The following is a 23,201-nucleotide window of genomic DNA, read 5'->3' as shown; positions in this document are numbered from 1 at the left end:
TGTGGCAGAACTTGGATAAGAACATCCCCTTCCAGGGCACAAAGTGAGGAAAAAGCTGGGCTTAGTGCCCAAGAGTTCCAGGACCCGCATATCCCACTCCTACAGGGCTTTTGTTCTGATCTCCCATGCCACTGGGGGTGAAACTCAGCTTAAAACTGCTGGCAGGCTATGAAGCCTCCTCTTAAATTTCTGCATTATCTAACTGCGGCCCTGTCTCCCAGTGTCTCCTGCCATAGCTCACAGATTTCTCTCCAGAGCCCTCTGAGGCGTCACAGAATCTCTTGCCTATGAAAAATAGTGACAGATTTTTACGACTTCATTTAGAATTTAGAGTGGATACTAAGAACACCAAACCTTTAACCTAAGAGTTGCCTCAGGCTTCACAAGCAGAAACTGTTTAAAATTACTGCTTTCATCAAAGCTGATGTTAAATGCTCGTGCTTAGAAAAAAAATATATTTCCCATTTTAAACACCTTCCAGCTTCTGAGCTGTTTTAAAGAGCACAGCGATGCTGCTGTTCCCTTGTCTCTCCCTCCCATTACCTGCCTTCCCTTTCTGTCCCCACCACCCATGGCGCCTCTCACCCGCACTACGCCACTAGCTGGTGATCCAAGTTCTGGAAATACATCAGTTCTCCAAATAACACACCTTGGTAACAATACGCATCGAATCTCTGGTTGTGGCTGGGAAAGCCAGTGCGGTTGGGGAACTGATAGACGGTTCTTACTCCTGGTTCATCCCCGCCACAGTTCTTTCGTGGTAACTGGATGGGATATCTCACGCTGCCATCTGCTAACCATCCCGGGTCGCACTGGTCCAAGCCATTCTTCCAGGCCAGGTAAAGCTGGCCAGTGTTTGCCAAGACAGCTCCCTGTCGCTGGCAGTAGATTTGGGCATCCAGCAGACTCTGTTTCCTGGGTGCAGATGCATAGAACACCTCACCTATGAGGGAAGGGAGAGAAAGGCCTGAATTAGAACGCCAATCAACTTGAGTGTCATTCATAAGGCAAAGTTTTTACTTTTGATAAAAACTCCTCCACTTTGTCTGGAGAGGTGACACGAGCTTTTTATTCTTCTTATCATAGGCCTAAAACACAGATTATGCTCAGGTGCAGACCAGTCAAGACTCCCATATTCAGCAGGAGACTCCTGCACTCCTGCTGGGGAGAAGAGATCTCCCGCTGGGGAGCTGGGATCTCCAGCTGAGCAACTTCCCCTTCCGGTGGCAGCAGGAGATGCTTTAATAAAACGTCATCTACCATTGTTCCCTCTAAGCTGAGCGGGAGTCCCCCAACTTCAGTCCTGCCAATGGGAGGTGCTGTTTCACTATGATATTTTCAATAGTAAGGGACAGGTATATGACTCGAGGAACCTTCATGTTCCTAGTAATTGAAAGCACTGTATTGAAGCACCACCCCCTCACTAGCAGCAATACAGTTGGAGAACTCCCGCTCAGCTAAGAGGGAACAGTCACTCATCTCCTGCTGTGGCAGAACCTGTCCCACAGCTCTTATCGTAAGACGGGTCCTGTGGCAGCAGGAGATGATGTTTTATTAAGGCATCTCCTACTGCCATTGGAAGGGGATAGCAACTGCTGGTGTCAGAGTCTTTGACATCAGGATGCGCTAGGGGTGGAGCTGGGCATGGACTGTGGGCGGGGTTGGGGGGCGTGCCCTAAATCTCCCACTGTAAAATTTCATCCCCTTAGCAGCTCTGCAAGTGAGTCTTTTACAAGAACAAACATGGGTTCACAATTAGAACCTTTCTAACTTTTCAATGGACTGGATAGCTTAAATGTGATGAGCCCAATTTTTTTTTTATTGTAAAAGGAGTATTACCTCGTTGTGACACATCAAGAGGACATGGGACTTTACACTTTACTCTGCTAAATGTCTCGGGTGGTGCATATGGCTGACTTTAGTATTCTTTATAGTGCAGAATCTATACTTGAGCTAGCTTACAGGAGGGAGCAGGAAGTGCATGTTAAAACTCTGTGCTAAGCAGGACAGAGCTTGTCACAGGAGAAGCAGAAAGCGCATGTTATAGTATAATCATTTTTATTAAATTTGTGCAAAAACAAAATACAGCAAGAACAGTCTACCAGAAACAACAAATCCACACTCTAAAGGTCGTAGCCAACCCCAATACCCCTGCCCCTCCCACCCACCCTGGGAGCGGCAGCAGCAGCAACACCAAACAAGAAAACAGGGAGGAGTAGAGCAAATCAAATAGTATACAGTCAACAGCAATCGTATGTTAAAGCAGGATAGAGCTCGTCACAGGAGGAGTGGGCTCAAGGGCACCAAGGTCCTACTTCGGTCCCTCCAGCTCCATTTCATCAATTTCCTGAAGGTGTAACAGGCAGTAAAAGAAAATCCAGCATGGTTCAGGCCCTGTCAGCACTCACGTGCAGTCAAGGCTTGTCCCACCCTCCTTCCCCGACACAAACCCCCCCTCTATATAGCAGAATGTAGCAGGCCTTGAGCATGCTTGGGTACTCAAAGGTCCACAGCCATGCTGTCAGTTGTGTTGCTAATCAAATTGGCACTGCACCAATATCCTTACAATTCTGCTGCCCAAGGCAGATGCCTAGTCTGTCTAGTTGTAAGGCTGACCTTGGGTAACTCTTTATCCATCTGTACACCTTCTGAGCAGTTCCTGATGTCTCCTGATAAACCAGTAAAGAAAACAGCCAGTAATATCCCTAGCTATGGTGAATGGTTATCAGGATTGTTATAGTAATTATTTAACTGGTTATTGTTTATTTTATTATGTTGGATATATACAAGGATGGTTTTAGTTATTTATTCATTGTTTGGGGTTCTGATGTGGAGGTGGAAGTTTCAAGTTTCAAATTTCCTATTTAATTGATATATGCCTATTAGAAACTTACTAAGTGGTTTACAATGAAATGAAATCCAATCTAAAATTAAATTAAAAGCATAACAAAGAGGAAAAAGCTGAGGAGAAGGTTGCAATCATCCAAAGCAATGAAGAGGTAATAGATAACACTGTTTTGTGCATCCCTAAGCCCTGATCCCAAACCTATACCATCTAACATAGAAACATGATGGCAGATAAAGGATGAATGGCCTATCCAGTCTGCCCATCCAGAGCATCTGCTATCTCCTCCTCTCCCATGCCTGTCCCATGCTATCTTGAATTTAAATACAGTCTTCATTTTCACCACCTCCATCGGGAGACTATTCTACACATCTACCACCCTTTCTGTAAAGAAGTATTTTCTTACATTACTCCTGAGCTTATCACCTCTTAACTTCATCCTATGCCCTCTCCTTCCGGGGGTTTCCTTCATTTGAAAAAGACTCACTTTCTGTACATTAACACCACATAGATATTTAAACGTCTGTATCATATCCCCTCTCTCTCGCCTTTCCTTCAGAGTACACATATTAAGGTCTCTAAGTATGTCCCCATACAATTTATAACAAAGACCACTGACCAATTTTATAGCAGCCATCTGGATCGACTCCATCCTATTTATATCTTTTTGAAGGAGGGATCTCCAAAATTACACACAGCATTCCAAATGGGGCCTCACCAGAGACTTATACAACGGCATTATCACCTCCCTTTTTCTACTGGCCATTCCTCTCCTTATGCACCCGAGCATCTTCCTGGCTTTGACCATCGCCTTCTCTACCTGTTTTGCCATTCTGAGATCATCAGACACAATCATCCTCAAGTCCCGCTCATTTTTCGCACACAGAAGTACGTTGCCTCCTCTACTATACTGTTCTGGATTTATGCAGCCCAAGTGTATGACTCTGCATTTTTTAACATTAAATATTAGTCACCAGTTACCAGACCATTCTTCATACTTCGCCAGATCCTGCCTCATGTTATCTGCACCCTCTGGAGTATCTACCCTATTACAGAGCTTGGTATCAACCACAAAAAGACAAACTTTGCCAGAGAGTCCTTCCACAATATCACTCACAAAGATGTTAAATAGAGCCGGCCCATGGACAGATCCCTGAGGCACGCTACTAACAACATCCTTACCTCCAAGTAAACTCCATTTATTACTACCCTTTGTCTCCTTCTACTTAACCAGCTTTTAATCCAGTTTGTCACTTTGGGGCCCATTTCGAATGCATTCAGTTTAACAATCAAAAGCTTCATGGACGAAAAATGTTTTAAAACATGTCTTAAATGAAATATCTAAAGGTTCTAGCCTAAGATACAAAGGAAGAGTATTTCAGAGGGTAGGTCAAGTCAACTAAATTATTGAGTAGTGAATAGTATCCAAACCAATAATCCTGAAAGTTGTAACCAACAGCAAATTATGCTGGGCAGATCTTAAAGCATGTGAGGTTGAACAAGAGATCAATAGCAAAATGAAATATTCTGTGGAGCAGCATTAGACTTATGAATGGAAACTTACATGATACTGGCAACCAATGTTCTACCTTTAACAAAGAGATCAGGTGATCAAGCTTCTTTGCACCTGTAATCATTTTAAAAGCCACATTTTAAACTAGTTGTAAACACTTGAGACAATCAATTGGAGACCCTGGCCCTTTATGGAAGAAGATACAACAACCTGTTTTTCAAGGGTGATGATGAAGAGAAATTGAAAGTAATCTCGGTGAACCTGGAAGATGTACTGAGCCAAATCGATAAGTTAAAGAGAGATAAATCACTTGAACAGGGTACTGAAATAACTCAAACATGAAATTGCTGATCTGCTGTTAGAGATCTGTAACCTGTTATTAAAATGCTGATTTTAAAAAAGGGTTCCAGGGGTGATCCAGGAAATTACAGAATGGTAAGCCTGACTTCAGTGTAAGACAAGACAGTTCCGTGAGTATTTATTTGTTTATTGTCTCCCCCTTTTTAATACAAATTGTAAAACGCTTAGAAGCCCTGATTTGCGTTTTGTCAAAATTTTAATAAACTTGAAACTATTATAAAGAATAACATTGCAGAATACAGACAAACATAGTTTAATGGGACAGAATCAGCATGAGCTTAGCCAAGGGAAATCTTGTCTTACCAATTTGAAGGTGTGAATAAACATGTGGCTAAGGTGAGCCAGTTGACGTATCTAGATTTTCAGAAAGCTTTTGACAAAGTTCCTTATGAGAGACTCCTGAGAAAAAAAAAAGTCATGAGATGGGAGGCAATGTTCTAATGTGGAATAGGAATTGGTTATTGGACAGAAAACAGAGGGTAGGGTTAAATTACCATTTTTCTCAATGGACGAAGGTGAATAGTGAAGGGGTTGCAGGGATCTGTACTGGGACCACTGCTATTTAACATATTTATGAAACTGGAATGACAAGTGAGATGGTTAAATTTGCAGATGACAAAGTTGTTAAAACACATGCAGACTGTGAAAAATTGCAGGAAGAACTTAGGAAACTGGCATCCAAATGGCAGATGAAATTTAGGGCTCCTTTTACGAAGGTGCATTAGGGCCTTAACGGTGGAATAGCACATGCTAAAATGCCACCTCCTCTTGAGCAGGCGGTAGTTTTTTCGGCTAGCGTGCGCTATAGTGCGCGCTGTGATAAGCGGACTATGCCTGCTAGGAGTGTCCCTAGCTCAGATTCTAGATTAAATCCTGACACGGTCCATAATCTGCCTTTTTTCCCCATTTTCTGCCACTCAGTCTGAATTTCCTTCTAGGGCCTGTAGAGGGAGCAAGAAAGCAGCAGTGCTGGGTTCCCATCCCCCTCTGGATCACAAGGTGAATCACAGGAAATCCTTTTCACCTGAGGGTTGGGGGCGGGGCTGCAAGCTGTTTTCTCTGAAGGCTAGGCTCCTAGAGAAACAGAACAGAGAGGAACAGCAGCAGGGAAGGTCGCAAGGCTCAGGGCTGAGAGCTCCTGATGGCAGTCCAGCTCCAGAGGACATGGAGTTTACTGAGGCTGGAGGAGAATCACCTGCCAGTCTGACTGAGGAACCATTAGCCATGGAGTTAGAAACAAGCCCTGAAGCCAGTGTTGAGCTGACTCCTGATTATGCTCCTATGGAAGTTTGCATCACAAAAGCAAGTATTATCTGAATATTGCTGGAGTTTATTTTGGACTCTTTTGGTTTTGCAGACTGAATTAATCTAACTCAAGTTAAAGAGTGGATTTGTAATATGCTAAATTAAGCAAGGACTTTTATTTTGAAATTTTGGTTTTTTCCATTCTTGAAAGCTAAAATGGTGTTTTCCTTTTTGAAATAAAGCCTGCTTGATGTGCTAAGACAGTGGGGTTAGCCCCGTGTTACGTGGTGGGATAGTGGGCCTAATTTCGGGCAAAATAAGACCACACGGAGCACACTGTCTTTCCAGCCTTGAGGTGCTGAAGAAGCCAGGACTTTTATACTGTCTTGTAACTTTGATGTTGGTGGAAAAGTTTTTTCCTTTCCTTTTGGTTATGAACTCCACCTGGACTATGATTTAAATGAGAGTTTTGTTTAAGTTGGACTCTTTTTGGGTTTCTCAACCAGAGACTGTTTTGAACTTTGTGCTTGACTGGTATGAGAGTTTTTGTAATCCTGACAAGCAAGTTATTGTGTTTTTTTTTTTGTTTTGAACAATTAAATGCAACCCTTTATTCAACATTGAACTTATTGTTTGGATAGTGTCCCTTTCTCTGAACGTTGAATAAGTTATCCTTGTGAGACATGCAGCTACTCACAAGAGTTTAATTGTGGCCAGTATTCCCAGGCCCTCTGCCTGGAGCGTGCCGGCTACAGCGCTAATCCGGTGCATGCGCTAAAAATGCTAGCACACCTTTGTAAAAGGAGCTTTTAATGTGGACAAACGCAAAAGTGATGCGCATTGGGAAGAATAATCCAAATCATAGTTTCCAGATGCTAGGGTCCACCTTGGGGGTTAGTGCTTACCAAAAAGATCTGGGTGTCATTGTACACAATACGATGAAACCTTCCGCCTAATATGCAGTGGCAGCCAAAAAAGCAAACAAAATGCTAGGAATTATTTAAAAAGGGATAGTTAACAAAACTAAGAATGGTATAATGCCTCTATAATCGCTCCATGATGCAACCTCACCTTGATTATTGCATTCAATTCTGGTTGCCGCATCTCAAAAAAGATATAGGTTCAAAGAAGAGCAACCAAAATGATAAAGGGAATGGAACTCCTCTCGTATGAGAAAAGGCTAAAGAGGTTATGGCTCTTTGGCTTGGAAAAGAGATGGCTGAGGAGAGATGTGATTGAAGTATAAAAAATTTTGAGTGGTGTAGAACTAGAACAGGTAAAAGTAGATTCATTTTTTACTCTTTTAAAAATTACAAAGACTAGGGGACACTCAAGTTACATGGAAATACATTTCTCCCTCTGTATTCGTTGTGATAGGGGATTAACAAAACTGCAAATACTGTACAGAAAAACCGTGAATAACTTTTTCCTATGTTATTTTCTATTTTCTATTATGGTGAAACCGTGAATAACATGGTGGGAGACCTGGCCTGTTCCTGAAGGAGAGGCAAAACATGATGAAGAAAGTGCTGGGAATCAGCAATTTCTCTATGGAAGCTAATGTAATTTGGTGGGAGAAGCCAGCAAGCTACAAACTGTGAATAATCAAAACCGCAAATACTGAAACCGCGAATATGGAGGGTGAAGTGTACCTTTAAAATAAATAAGAGGAAATATTTTTTCACTCAAAGAATAGTTAAGCCCTGGAACTTATTGCCAGAAAATGTGGTAACAGCAGTTATTGTAGCTATGTTTAAAAAAGGTTTGGATAAGTTCCTGGAAGAAAAGTTCATAGTCTGCTATTGAGACAGACATTGTGGAAACTCCTGCTTGTCTTGGGATTAGTAGCATGGAATGTTGCTAATATTTGGTTTTCTTCCAGGTACTTGTGAGCTGGATTGGCCACTGTTGGAAACAGGATACCATTGGCTTTTCGTAGCATGATCCTATCCTTTATTTCTTGAACCTAAATTGTGAATTTTTCAAGCCTATATGAGTGATAACAGGATATGAACTTTTCTTCCAAGAACTTGTTTAAACCCTTTTTAAACCCAGCTATTCTAACTGCCTTCTGGCAACACATCCAAACTTAATTGTACGTTGATGAAAAAAATACTTTCTATGATTTGTTTTAAATGTGTTGCCTCTTAGTTTGAAGGGGTGTCCTTTTGAGTTTGTGTTGTTTGAAAAGTTAAACCACCATTTCCTATTTACCTCTTCAATCCCATTCATGGTTTTATGAATTGGTGTCGTATTTCCTCTCAGCCATCTCTGGCGCCTCGAGGGTCAATCCTGGGACCAATTCTGTTCAGCATCTTCAAGAGTAATATCTCTGAAGAGTTAAAAAGGGAAACTTGCCTTTTTGTAGTTGACATGAAGATCTGGAACAGACTGAACACCCCAGAGGGAATAGACAAAATGAAAGATAATCTACATAAAATAGAGGACCGATCGAATGCATGGCAATTAACCTTTAAGAGTGATGCATTTGGGGCAAAACCCTAAAGGAACTGTATGAAATAGGAGGTGAGAGGCTAATGAACATGGGCCAGGAGAGATACATTAGTGTGATAATATCTGAGGAACTAAAGGTGGTGAAAAATGTTTCAAGATGGTGACCAAAGCTAGAAGAATGCTAGACTGTGTAGACAAGAGACTAATCAGCAGAGAAGAGAGGGTCAAAATGTCCCAAGGCAGGATACTGGCAAGGCCTCACTAAGAGTATTGTGTTTAATTTTGGAAGTTATGACTGATTAAGGGCTGAAGGAGGCTGGAATCAGTAAAGAGGAGAGCGACACGTCTGATAAAAGGTATGGAAAACCTGTCATATGCTGAGAGATTGGAGAAGCTGGGTCTCTTTTCCCTGGAGAAGAGGAGACTTAGAGGGGATATGATAGAGACTTATAAGATCATGAAGGGCATAGAGAGAGTAGAGAAGGACAGATTCTTCAAACTTTCGAATAATAAAAGAACAAGAGGGCACTCGGAAAAGTTGATAGGAGACAGATTCAAAACAAATACTAGGAAGTTCTTTTTTACCCAACGTGTGATGGACACCTGGAATGCGCTTCCAGAGGACTTGATAGGGCAGAGTACGGTACAGGAGTTTAAGAAAGGACTGGACAATTTCATACTGGAAAAGGGGATAGAGGGGTATAGATAGAAAATTACTGCACAGGTCCTGGACCTGTTGGGCCACCGCGTGAGCGGACTGCTGGGCACGATGGACCTCTGGTCTGACCCAGCAGAGGCATTTCTTATGTTCTTATGACCAAAACAGTTTCAGAAGAAGTATAAGAAGATAACCTAAAGAAGAGGGGGAAAAAGGAATTTGGTACAGATATGTGTAGTGATGTCTAAGAGAGCAAACAGAATATTAGGAAAGGAATGGAAAACAAAAATGAGAATGTTATAATGGTTTATGATTTAATTTTATTTAATATACCACCGTTCCTAAGGGAATAATAGAACGGTTTATAACAAAAATTGCAGGATAAGAAAGGAACTACAAATCGTGTATAGGAGAGAACAAAAAACAAGATTGCAGCTAGTAAGCCCTGAAGACATCCACACCAGCCAACTCAACGCTAAGGATTTAAAAAAAAAAAAGATACTCTTTTAAAAAAGAGACGGCTGAGGTGAGATATGATTGAAGACTACAAAATCCTGAGTGGAGTAGAACGGGTACAAGTGGATCGAATTTTTCACTCCGTCAAAAATTACATAGACTAGGGGGACACTCAATGAAGTTACAGGGAAATACTTTAAAAACCCAATGGGAGGAAATATTTTTTTCACTTAGAGAATAGTTAAGCTCTGGAACGTATTACCAGAGGTTGTAGTAAGAGCGGATAGCATAGCTGGTTTTAAGAAGGTTGTGGACAATTTTCTGGAGGAAAAGTCCATAGTTTGTCATTGAGAGAGACATGGGGGAAGCCACTGCTTGCCCTGGATCAGTAGCATGGAATGTTGCTACTCTGAGATTTTGCCAGGTACTAGTGACCTTGATTGGCTACCATGAGAATGGGCTACTAGGCTTGATGGACCATTAGTCTGACCCAGTAAGGCTATTCTTATGTTCTTAAGATAAGTGGGCTCTAAACAAACAATGCTGGGAAGAGAATTCCATAGACATGGTGAAATACAAAACAGACACAGCAAAAACAAAAAGTCCCAAGTTTCCACAGGAAAAGAAGAACAAATCCAAAACAACAAGACTGTGGAAACTCATTGTTTTGGAAATACAAAAAAGGCCCAATTACCAGTGGCTTCATAATGAATTGCATGAACTGGAGGCATGTGGAAGCGATGATCATTTAGAGAACACAATGTTTAAGAAGACAATAAGAATGGACAAGTAAGCTGGAACAATAAAACACGTTAGCATTTTTTTATCGCCAGCCATGGCGGTAAAAGTTCTGACACTCATAGGAATTCTATGAAGGTCAGAGCTTATACCGTTGCGGCCGGCAATAAAATCTCCAAATGCAGCTTCATAATAGGGGTGGGGAATGGGGGTTTAATGACTTAAATGTCAGAACCAAAATCTTGAATTGTAGATGAAAAGTGATGGGAAACCAATGATGCTGAATATATAGCGGAGTGAGATGTTCGAATTAAGAAGCATGGGATAGAAGGTAGATGGCTGGGTTCTGAAATATTTGTAATCTACGAAGCCGATTTTCTTGGAGTCCAATGAGAATACTGTTACAACAGTGTAATTTCGATAGAATAAGTGATTTTTCATCAAGAAGAGAACGGATTGAACAAATCTGCTACAGAGAATAGAAGCAAGACTCAGTTAATGCCGAAATATGGTGTTCAAAGGAGAGATTTTGATCAAGTACAACCCTGAGATATCTAAAGCACTGAACCAAAGAAAGGTGTGTATTAAAAATGTTAGGTGACAAATTGGGAGTGGGATTTTTCCCTGTAATCCAACAGCCAAGTGATTTTGAAGGATTGTGATTATCAGACAGCTGTAGAACTATGGTAAGAGAAAGAGGGAAAGAGGGATTAGTATTTGCATTGAAGAAAAATTGAAAACCCTGCTCCTGAATCTGAAGTGCTAACAGACTCATGAAAATATTAAAGAGCAAAGGTGCAAGAACTGAACCTTGTGGAATACCATAAGTGATTGGAAAATCCTTTGACTGAAAACCTGAGAAGAAAACCTGCATAGAACGATTATTTAGAAATGATTAGTAGCCTTAGTAGTAGTAGTAGTAGTAGGATGATACAGTGGTCTACTAAATCGAATGCACAAATTAGATCAAGAGACATCAGCAAAATAATTTGACCCTTGTCAAGTGCTATGGCCAGGATGAAACACAGATTTTTGCAGGTGAAGATGTACCAGAATTAGAAAAGGTACAGAGAAGAGCGCCAAAAATGATAAAGAGGATGGGACAACTTTCCTATGAGGAAAGATTATGCAGCTAGGGTTCTTCAACTTGGAGAAGAGATGGCTCAGGGGAGATATGATGGTGGTCTACAAAATACCGAGAGGAATAAACAGGTAGACATGAATCACTTGTTTACCCTTTCCAAAACTTCTAGGACTAGAGGCCACACAATGAAGCTACTAAGTAGTAAATTAAAAAAAAAAAAAAAAACCCCAGAACAGAGAAAATACTTCTTCACTCAACATTCTGGAATTTGTTGCTAGAGATGTGGTGAAAGCCATTAGCGTAGCAGGATTTTAAAAAGGTTTGGATAATTTTCTAACTGAAAAGTCCATAAGCCATTATTAAGATGGACTTGGGAAAATCCACTACTTATTTCTAGGGAAAGCAGCATAAAATCTGTTGTATTCTTTTGGGATAGTACCAGGTACGTGTGACCCAGATTTGCTACTTTTGGAAACAGGATATTGGGTTTGATGGACCTTTGGTCTGTCCCAATATGGCAACTCTTATGTTCTTATTTACTTGAAAGCAGTAGCATAGCCATACCTGTTATTTTGTGGGGGGCCTTCCCAAACCGCCACTGCCATCGCAACCACCACACATACTGGTGCAGTGGTTAAAGCTACAGCCTCAGCACCCTGCGGTTGGGGTTCAAACCTCTGCTGCTCCTTGTGACCCTGGGCAAGTCACTTAATCCCCCCATAGCCAAAGATACATTAGAGAGATTGTGAGCCTGCCGGTATAGAAAATTAAATAAATAAATTTATTCTGCATCTTGCCTCCTCATCTTGGATCTGATATTTGCTGCCACCTTCTCCTGCCTATGGTCCAGCAACTCCCCCCTCCCACTGTAACTCAGCTCCAACTACTTGCACCAACTCCGCAGGCTTCCCTCTGCTGCATCCTGCCAGAAAGAAAACAGGAAGTGACATCTGTGAAGGTGTGGTACGACAGAGGGAAGTCTATGGGGCTGCTGCAGGCAGCGGATGTACATCGCTGCCCCTGCCTGCAAGGGTGATGAGGTACACCAGGAAGAGAGAGGCTTATAGAGAGGGGAGAATTGCTGGGTTGTGGGCCGACTAGATCCAGATGTGGGAGCGAGGGAAGAAAGATGGCCACTGCTGATTTGTCTTGGGTGGGCCTCAGTCAATAATGTAGTGAACCTGTGCCTACCCAGGCCCACCCATAGCTACACCACTGTGAAAGGTCACATAGAACAACAAGTCTTTTACAGCCTTAGTAGCAGTAGGAAAACATTTGCTCATCTGAGCTTCTAGACCAGATTATCCCATATCTTGACAAAAAAAAGTAGAAACCTCCTTATGCCATGCTGACACTACTTTACATCTAGCTTATTATAATTGGGATTCTGTGATGGGGTGTACGTCCAGTCACTGGGGATAAAGGAATCAGGAAGAGACGCTAAAACTACCTGTGGCATTTCAGAAAGGCTATTCAATTCACTTATTCAGATTCTTTGGTAACAAGAGGCCTAAATGTTTCTTGCTCTCTCTTTGGCAGGCTAAGGCCCTACAACCAGTAGCCACAAATGACCCTCTGATGCTTTTTTTCCAAATAGGATGCAGAAAATCTTTATAAGGATTTGGGGGCGGTATAGCTTGTTAATTTTAATTGTAACAGTCTGTATTTAATGGTGTGTATGTTGGATATGAAAAATACAAACAGCGAGTTTCTAAATCATTCAGTTCTCCTACAGGTGACTCATATGTTTTTCATTTGTACTTTGCCTTGAGCCATCACCATTAAAGGCAAATAAGAAATAGAAGTAAAGAAAGACAAACAGTTTAACTGTATCTGATGCAGAGACACTGGCAGAAAATTTGTCATGAAAATGCCACAGCTCCAAGGAATCAATTCAAAACTCCCATCTCTGGGCTCTGAGATGTTGATTTTGAAATGACACCTGGATGCTGTTAAGCAATAATAATTGGGCAGACTGTTCCCTCATATTTATTCAGCTGGCTTTCTGGTCTGTGCTAGGTTGAGTTTTTGGGAAGTGGACATATACTACTACTACTATTTATTATTTCTATAGCGCTGAAAGGTGTATGCACGCAGCGCTGTACATTTTAACATACAATCGACAGTCCCTGCTCAGAAGAGCTTACAGTCTAATTTAGATAGGACATTTCAGGGTTGGGGAGATTATGGTAGAGGAAATGATACAGTGGTATAGGTATCTGACAGCAGTGAGTGGGAGTTAAGAGTTGAAAGCAGATTCAAAAAAGTGGGCTTTTAGCTTGGATTTGAATGCTGCTAGAGATGGAGCACGACGTATGGATTCAGGCAGCCGCAAGAAAGAAGGGACGGAGTCTGGAGTTGGCACTGGAAGAGAAGGGTGCAAATAAGAGGGGCTTGCTCGATGAACGGAGATCATGGGGGGGAGCATAGGGGGAGATAAGTGAGGAGAGATATTGGAGGGCTTCAGAGTGAATGCACTTGTAAGTCAGCAAGAAGAGTTTAAACTATCACACAATGTTCTGGCATGACAATACCAGGAAACTGTAAGATCCCACTACGTGGGGTGCAGGGGCATAGCGAGGGTGAGAGGCGCCCGGAGTGGAGGCACCCTTCCCGCCCTCGTCTCTGCCCCAACGCTCCTTCCCCGATCACCCCTGCCGCCTGTGTGCCCCCCTTCCCTTCCCCCATACCTCTAGTGGTTCATCACCACGAGTAACAACGTCAACGTGCTCTTCGTGACCCCGGCGGCTCCCCCCCCCCCCCCGACGTCACTTCCTTTGCACGTCACCCGGAAGTGACATCAACGGGAGAGCTGACGTGGTCATGAGGAACATGCCAAAGTTGTTGCTCACGGTGGTGAAGAACTAGAGGTTCAGAGGAAGGGAAGGTGGGGCGCGGCCAGGGGAGGAGTGGGAAGAGGAGGAGGGGTGCCAGTGCCCCCAACATGGCAAGCACCTGGGGCGGACCCCCCCTCTTTCCCTTTACCACGCCACTGATGGGGTGGGTAGAACAAGCTGGAGCATCCATGGTAGTCAATGCTGCTACTGGGCTTTCAGGTTTATCAAGGCTCTGTCTCTCAGTCACCTTTATGGTTTATAAAAACATCTAATCTCATCTCATCTAGAGCTCTTGTGGACCACTTAATCCCAGAAGAGGTTCCGAGTGGTTTATAAGTAAGAAGCCAAGAGCTGTGGAGGAGTGGCCTAGTGGATAGAGCTGCTGCCTCAGCACCCTGAGGTTGTCAGTGTGAACACAAAGCTGCTCCTTGTGACCCTGGGCAAGTCATTTAACCCTCCATTACACCAGACACCATAGACAGATTATGAGCCCACCGGGACAGAGAGGGAAAATGCTTGAGGACCTGACTACCATTCAACGTAAAGTGCCCTGGGTGAATCTCTTCATAAAGGCGGTTAATAAATCCAAATGAATGAAATAAAAGTGTTCAGTAGCTCCATTTATCAACGACTTTTGGAAGATGTTTTCAAAATAAAACATAGGAAGATAATTTTTTAATATGCACAAGCAGAACATTCCAAATATAGGTCACCTGAAAGTAGGGTTACCAGATGTCCCTGATTTCATATCCCTGTCTCCAATTCTCCCTTGTTTGACAACCATCTGTCTCCAAGTTTAGTAATGGGGACAGAGGTGCGATAGTTTAATCTTATCTTGCCCTGCCTGCCTGCCTCCCTTCATATGATTCTGCATTTCCCTCTCCTCCCCTCAAATCTCCCTTTGTACTCCTGGTTTCTTCCTTCCAGTGTCAGCATTAGGAAGAACAGGGCCATAATGCACTGGTGTAGTAAGGGGGGGGGTGCGGTCCCCTCCGGGCGCGGTCTTTGTAAAGGGCACAGGCATCCATCCTTCTCTCCGCCTCCCGATCTGCGAGTGCGCCCCTTCCCTCATACCTATTTAATTTTTCCTGCGTGAGCAGCATTACGAACGTACTGCCCATGTCAGTGTCGCCTCTCTATGATGTCACTTCCAGGCCCCATACATAGGAAGTGACATCAGAGGGATAGCCAACACGATGCAAGCAGCAAGTTCATGGAACATTAAAAAAGTATGGGGGAAGGGAAGGGGGGCGTGTGCATGGCAGGATGGGTCAGGAAGGAGCGGTGCGGGGGTAGAGAAGAGGGTGGGCAGGGGCACCAGAATCCTGGGCATCACTTACTCTCGCTATGCCACTGGCATGATTCAGTGGCTCTTCTCAACCACTCTATGCGTCTTTGCTGGGTCCCAACCCCTTTGACCTATACTTCCTGTTGCACTGGGGGTGGGACCCGGCAGAGATGCACAGTGTGGTTGAGAAGAGCCATTGCACCACAGCAACTGGAGGGAAGGAGCCAGGAGCTGCAAAGGGAGGTTTGAGGGATGGAGGGGGGATGGGTGAAGGTAGAAGAAGAAACAAAAATTAGATGCAGGGGGAGGTAGAGAGGTGAAAGTGCTGGACTGGAAGGCAGATGGGGGAGAGAGAGAGAGAGAATGAGATACAGCTGGCTTACTGGAAGAGCAGAGGAGAGAGACAGGTGGAGACAGCTGAGCTGGAAGGGGGAAAGAAAGGTAGAGATGGTTAGATTGAAAGAGAGAGGTAGAAATGGCTGAACTAGAAGAGTGGAGGGGAGAGAGGTGAAAATTATAATTTTAATGGTGGAAAATTGCCATGGAAAGGTTTTGTCCTGCCCAGATGTCCCAGATTTAGAAGCCAAATATCTTGATAACCTTACCTGAAAGGAAAAAGTTCTTTTAGAGCTAATGCTCTTTAAATAAGGGAATCACAGTAGACTGCAGTCAAATCAACTAGATATACAGAGGCTTGACTAAGAAGAATATGGTATATTAAGCAGACCATTTAAAATTCTATACTAGCTTTGCATGGAAACCAATGCAGCTTTATTAGTCAAGGTGTTTCTCTATCGAATTTCTTCATCTCAAATATCATTTTAGCTGTGTTTTGTAATGACGAAATCTTCTTCTGAAGCTTTGTTGATATTCCACTATATAGTGAGTTGCAATAGTCCAATTGGGGAAGAATTAACAATTGAATCAGAAGAGCAAAATGATCTTTTAAAAATTAGGATTTTAGCATCCTAACAATGTTTAAAACCTGGGGATTCTTACAAATAATCATCCTCAAGAAAAACTCATTTGTGAAAGCTGAACTTAGGTGTTTATGTTAGATTTGTGCATTTATTTTTCAGGGTACAAAAATTGCTGTTTATCAGTGTTTTTGTGGCAGAGGTATTATTGTTGGGTACCTTTTCTGGTCAAATCTAATATGCACATGCCAGCTGAGGTGGCATCAGTATGGAAAAAAAGTGCAAGACGGAGTGCAGGATCTGAGGCAGGCAAGGGAAGGATGAGGGCAAGAAGGGGTTCTCCAGTGTTTATCCAAACACTTTTTTGGCATCAATTAAAATCTAAAGTCAGAAGCCCCACTCATACTTATTTGACAGGACGTGACAGGTACCTGCATACTACTGACAGGAAGTAACAAGACTAACTTGACATTATTATTATTTTTTTTTTTTATAGGAGATGACACTTCTAATGTTAACTAACTGCAACCAGCTAATAAAACTGGATAGAACTGTGAGTCTCACAAAACTTGCATACGTCTTGGACAATCTGACAGAGGAAAGCCGGTGATTGAGCTACCATCTCCTCATCCTTGCCTTGGAGCTCTCTAGCATAACAGTAGACATCATAGCGTTCCTCGGGCTGTCGTTTTCCGTAGGTTCTGACTCCAGGAAGGCTATTTCTGTCTCCATAGCAACCTGGCCTTGGCAACTTGATGGGATATCTGTCATAAAAATACAGAAGAAAAAACAATTAAAGGACGGCCATATAATTAGGTAATGATTTCAGTTGACATAGACTTCTACACCAGATACCACAGTTGGATTACATATGTAGGGAAAAGTCTATATTCAAGAGATATTTAAAACACAATAAAGCCTGTGTAACCCCTTGGTACTGGTAATATTTGTTCCAGCTAGGTGTGTAGCACAGCAGTCATTGGACAAAACTGTGTCCAGGATAAGGACTGCTTTTGGTACCTGACTTTCTTGTTGGGATCTTCCACTTACAGACTCACACATTTACTTCAGGGTGGCACTTCCCATTGCTTGGTACTCAGGACAGTTGCCCTGCTTAGCTACCTTTTGTGACAAAGCGGCTCAGCTGATCTGATTCACTTGGAGTGAAAGTAGTTTTAAGGAGGCACTTCATGGTACCACTGTTTTAAGAAAGTCATCACTGACAGCTACTGCAGAATCCTGGAATAGCACTGTGAGGTGTAAAGCACACTCAGTGGGTGAAAAAGTCAGTTGTCAAAAGCCAATACAATAAGCCAATACTAAAATTGTATACTAATTTTCAGAGACTGGCTTGAACTCCTGAACCAGAGACCATCTTCCATGGAACCCATGAGTCAAAGGCATCTACCCCACAGCCCCCAAGCCTGAATGACTCTTAGCTGGGACCAAAGATAATCCAAGCTTATCCAACCACCAACCTAAATCACACACTCACTAATCCGTCCTCCAAACCTTGGAACTCTACAGCAGTGTTTCTCAACTTCTTCAAGCCAAGTACCTCCTAAGTCTAACAAATATCAACTGAGTACCCCAACCAAGCTCCGCCCCAGACCCCACCCTCATAATAATAGTACTAATAGTAATGCAATTATTCCATCCATTTTTCATATACACATAATATAATCTTATTAATACATAATTATAACCACAAAATTAAAAAAACACAAAGCACACTACGCAGAGAAAATCTTAATTATCATTTATATTTGGGCTTTTTTCAAAGAGGTCAAGGCAGATGACCTTAAAATATGGGATTGGTGGCGTGATGGGGTGGGGATGGAATGGGTAGACCTGGGCGGGCCTAGAGGCGGATCTAGGGTCCAGATTTTCCAAATGGAAAATCTGGTAACTCTAGTAAGGAGTTGCAGGGGTCTATGGGCTGAAAGGTAGTTTATTTTTACCAGCTTAGTGGGTGAGGTAGAGACTTTTTTTTTTTTTTTTTTTAAATAATGGCAAAAAAAATTAGATATCTAGCTGGACAAAACATCTAGCTGAACCATCTAAAAAAAAAAAAAAAAGATTATGAGGCTCATAACCAAAACAAAAATACATCTACAAACCCGCCCAAGTCGGCACTTGGATGACCTAAAAGACAGGTTGTCCAAGTGCCGATAATCAAAATGGGGTTTTAGACATATCCAGACACTTTTTATGCCTCTGAATCCTGCTGTACGCCCCGACCAGAAAGGGATATTTTTGAAGGAGTAGTGAGGGCGGGAGGTGGGTGGGATGTGGGCTGACCTACACTTAGTTGTACTGCAGGGATAATCAAAAGCTTTACGAGGCTGCTTGGATGGAACTTATACGTTGTCACTTAGACGATGTAAAACAAGGTCTAAGGGCCGGATTCTGTATAGGAAACCTGGTCTCAGAAGCCGCCTATGTGGCTTTTGAGATTCACACATGGGTGTCCTATAAAGAAACGCCTAACACCACGATTCTCTAACTAGCATCTATGTCATAAGCACCGGTTAGAGAATCAGGCTGCCACTGAGCTACGCGGCAAGGGAATCTCCCTGCCGCAGTCAGTTTAGCGGCCGTGGCAGGGAACCCATTCCCCCTGTGAAGACTACCAGCAGGAGGGATGCCCAGTCCCTCCTGCTGCCATCCCCCAAGACATCCCCTGGCAGGACGGATGCCTGCCCAGTCCCTCCTGCCGGAACTCCTGAAGCCGCCACCCCCCACTCACAAATGTCCATGGCAGGAGGGGTGCCCAGTCCCTCCTGCCGGAACTCCCCATTCCCTCCTGCCAGAATTCCCCCTCCCAAGATCATTGGTATGAAGGATGCCCAGTCCTTCCTACCGGTACACCCCCCCCTCACTGAAGGGCATGCTCCTCAACACCCCCCCCAAGACCACCCAAATCCCACAGTACCTTTTTTAAGTTGGTCGGCTGGAGGGATGTTTCCTCCCTCTGGCCGGCAGGCCTGCCTCCAACTGAATGGCCAGCCTGCCCCTTCCCTTTGCATCATGATATAGAATATGTAGAGTGTACTGATTGCATACAGCTACAGAACCAAAGAGGTACAGCTCTAATGACTTAGCAATCATCCTACAGACAGATTTTGTCCTTTTGGTAAAGCTGCAAATTTCAATCTCTTCCTTTTGAGTTCATTACTGGGAAAGATGCATTGAAGGCTGTGAAATGATGGTTTTGCTACCCCTGCATTACAGGCTAAGCTTTAGGAAAGCTCTCTTAGTGGGGTAAATTTCAGGGAGAATATGGAAAGAAGATGAGCGGGTTTTTTTTTTCCTTTTTGCAGTTACCATATATTTATATCTATCTATCTTCACACACACACACACTTCACAGCATTACTATGCATATGTGAGAGAGAGCTAGGAGATAAATACTGACAGCTTCTTTTTATGTTGGTGTAATGCAGTAAATACATTCACTGCTGTCCATCTCAATTGTTTCCATGTCGGACTAACTTCCAGCAAAATGACAAAGACCGATGAGCCTCCAAACAGATGAGACAGGAAACCAGTCTTTCTTTTCCTTTTTGAGGCAGGGATCACTCGGTGCATGAAATGAAGTGTGCATAGGACAAAACTGCACATCCCCCACTGAGCTTTTTCCTGAGGAGGGGGAATATGGGAGTCTGACATAGGAAACTATCTCCTGAGATGTGCGTCTTCTCTTTATTTCATGAGGCAAAGGAAGCTCCAGGAATTGTTTAGACCAACAGAAGTCTTGAATAGACAGGCAAATGTCTTATTATCTTACATCACCTGAAGAATAATCTGCTCCTAATAAGGGTTCAAACCATCGCACTGTTGGAATCATAAGCCATAATTTAAAGGGTGACCATTGAGAGGAACCTGCCCCGAGTAGAAAGATCAGAAAGCCTCTTCATGCTCCCCCAGCATTATGATAGTGCATTTGTACCTGACAGTGTGGTCAGAGAGCCAACCTGCGTCACAATTGTCATAGCCATCTTCAAAGGCCACCTGGAGCTGCTGAGGGGATGCAATGACAGCACCGTTGTCCTGGCATGCCTGCTTGGCTTCTTGGAAAGTCAGTGCATATCGGTCAATGGAAGCACGGTAGTGGAACACCAGACCTAGGTGTGGGGGGGGGGGGGAGGGGGAGAAAGCAAAATTAGGTATACTGGAGTAGGGGACATGTGCTAGCCTGGTTGTCTCATGCTCACAATGCTTTTATTGCCAGTAGAGAATGACATGGGGACAAAATTTTCCCCATCCCCGCAGGAATTCAATTTCTCCGTCCTGTCCCCTTGAGTTTTGTCGCTGTCCCTGTCACTGCCCCATTCCTGTAAGCTCTGCCTTAACCACACAAGCCTTGATCACTTATGAAATCACGTCGAGCTCTACGAACGTGGAGATGATGCAGTATACAAACCTAAGGATTAGATTAGATTAGATTAGATTTTAAAGTGTTTAAGGTGAAGATGAGGATAGAGCTTGCAGGAATGGGGCAGGGATAGGAAAAGAACTCGCTGGGATGGGACAGGGACGTGAGGACGGGGAAAAATTTGTCCCTGTGTCATTCTCTAATTGCCAGGGTCTCATATAAAATCAGGGTGGCATTAAGGTATTGGCAGGACTCAGCTAAGTATAACCTAGTGAGTCACCCTTGTTTGAAGAAAATAGAATTCCATCAATATCAGGTGATCTAGGATTTTAACAATTAAATCAGTCACTGATCTACCTGTCTATGAATATATAGCACAACTGCCATATCATACTCAGAAGCACATTTAACTAGGGTAATAAGACATTTCAAAGCCTCATACAGATTTCCTTGTCTTTCATGCTATATGACAAGAAATGTGACACATGTTTACAGTCAATGCATCCAACGTGTGCCAAGACAGATTGATACAATGATAGTCCCCTGTCCAAGGTGAGGCCTGGATAAACGGCGCCCTCTACTCATTAAAGAGAAGGGCAGTGGCTGAAGTGAGGAAGATGAAGACTGAACATTAACACTTTGTTTCCAGGAATATAATAGTTCGTGTGAACTACTGTAATATGTGGTGGGTGAGCACGGGTTTACCATTATTTCGTAAACCTGACATTTATCATTGGTGCACTCGTTTCCCACACAGTTAAATGACTTAGAGCAGTGGTTCCCAACCCTGTCCTGGAGAACCACCAGCCAGTCGGGTTTTTGGGATAGTCCTAATGAATATGCATGGGTCAGATTTGCATACCTATCAACTCCATTATAGGCAAATCTTTCTCATGCATATTCATTAGGACTATCCCAAAAACCCGACTGGCTGGTGGTTCTCCAGGACAGGGTATTTTATTTATTTATTCCATTTTCTATACCGTTCTCCCAGGGGAGCTCAGAATGGTTTACATGCATTTATTCAGGTACTCAAGCAGTTTTCCCTCACAATCTATCTAACATATCTGGGGCAATGGGGGGGATTAAGTAACTTAAGTAACCCAGGGTCACAAGGAGCAGCCTGGGTTTGAACCCACAACCTCAGGGTGCTGAGGCTGTAGCTTTAACCACTGCGCCCACTCCAGTTGGGAACCACTGGCTTAAATGACACGGGGACAAATTTGTCCCTGTCTCCACGGGATCTCAATATCATTTTCCCATCCCTGCGAGTTCTGTCTCTGTCCCATTCCTGCCAGCTCTTAACCGCACAAGCCTCAAATATGAGTTTACAGTGTTTGAGTCTTGTACAGATGAATACAGAGCTTGCAGGAATAGGGACAGGGACAGAGCTTATGGGAACGGGACAGGGCTAGAGAGATCCTCCTGTCATTCTTTATGTGCTCATTTGCATTCTTCATGTCTGAATCCTGGTGAGCCCATGACAACCCTGCTGTTGTCCGCAGAATGCACAGACAGACATTTGGTATGAGTGTGGTATTAGATAATATGATTCAATCATACACAGCAGAAAGTATGTGTCAGTCAAACATGTGTTAATTATGGTTAACTACAGGTCTTGCCAAAGGGCTCATTTGATAGAAGAGATGGCATTTCTTCACCAAAGTCAACCACGGCTAGAGTGTAATAGAACCAAAGTGAGGCCATCTCTCCACCAAAGCACCCAGGCTTTCCCAGGTTAGAGGTGCCCCGTAGCCACGGCACCCTTAAGGATGGGCCCTGCTCAGTAGTCTTTGTTTTCATGCAGGATGGAACAATTAATGTTGCTGTTTCCTGGTCAAGGAAAACAACCCATGGACATACACTCGCTGATATTCAAACTTAGTTAATGGCTGGCAATGGCTGCCAACTGGTATGTGATTATCCAGTCAGTTTCAGCAGCACTTAACCAGTTAGTGGCACTGACAATGACTAGTTAGCATCAAAGTGGAAACCGGCTTCGTTGAGGGCATTTCAGGGGCAGAGTCCAGGTAGCTCCCAATATTCAGAGCTAACCAAGCATGTTTAGCACATAAATAGCTGTTCTATCTTTAGGTGCTAGCCCATGGCTGGTTAAGCCTGAATATTGACTTAACTAAGTATTTATTAGCTGGCTTTTATAAAACCAGGAAGTCATTACTGAAGCCCGCACAGGGCCTGGCTTTGAATTTCTGGTTTTAGCACCGATGGCGAACAAAAGAATTGACCGAACCCAGTTGAATATCAGCCAGACAATGTTTTAAATCAGGGAATCTGGCCTACATACACACACACAGAAAAACGTGCCAGGCAAAAAAATCACATCTCTCTTTCATCATATGAAAATGCCAAAAGAGAAAGTGTCCAGAGGTTGTTAAACTAGCGTGCTTTCAGATCTTATAACGGTGAG

At 43.2% G+C, this 23,201-nt stretch overlaps 1 protein-coding gene across 3 annotated transcripts in view; it reads right to left on the bottom strand.

Moving 5' to 3' along the window:
- Positions 1-23,201, bottom strand: part of NCAN (neurocan) — a 244,521-nt gene that overhangs the window by 120,428 nt on the left and 100,892 nt on the right. For all 3 annotated transcript variants that reach the window (XM_033955984.1, XM_033955985.1, XM_033955987.1), the window contains exons 4-6: positions 20,348-20,522; positions 17,032-17,159; positions 650-943 (exon numbers count right to left, since the gene is read on the bottom strand). In XM_033955984.1, coding sequence (XP_033811875.1) covers positions 650-943; positions 17,032-17,159; positions 20,348-20,522 — 597 coding nt within the window. The remainder of the gene's footprint in view (positions 1-649; positions 944-17,031; positions 17,160-20,347; positions 20,523-23,201) is intronic.

Source organism: Geotrypetes seraphini, chromosome 8 (assembly GCF_902459505.1).
Source record: "Geotrypetes seraphini chromosome 8, aGeoSer1.1, whole genome shotgun sequence".
In the NCBI taxonomy this organism is placed as follows: Eukaryota; Metazoa; Chordata; class Amphibia; order Gymnophiona; family Dermophiidae; genus Geotrypetes; species Geotrypetes seraphini.
The sequence above is the reverse complement of the archived record's forward strand: the minus strand, read 5'-3'. Positions and strand labels throughout refer to the sequence as shown.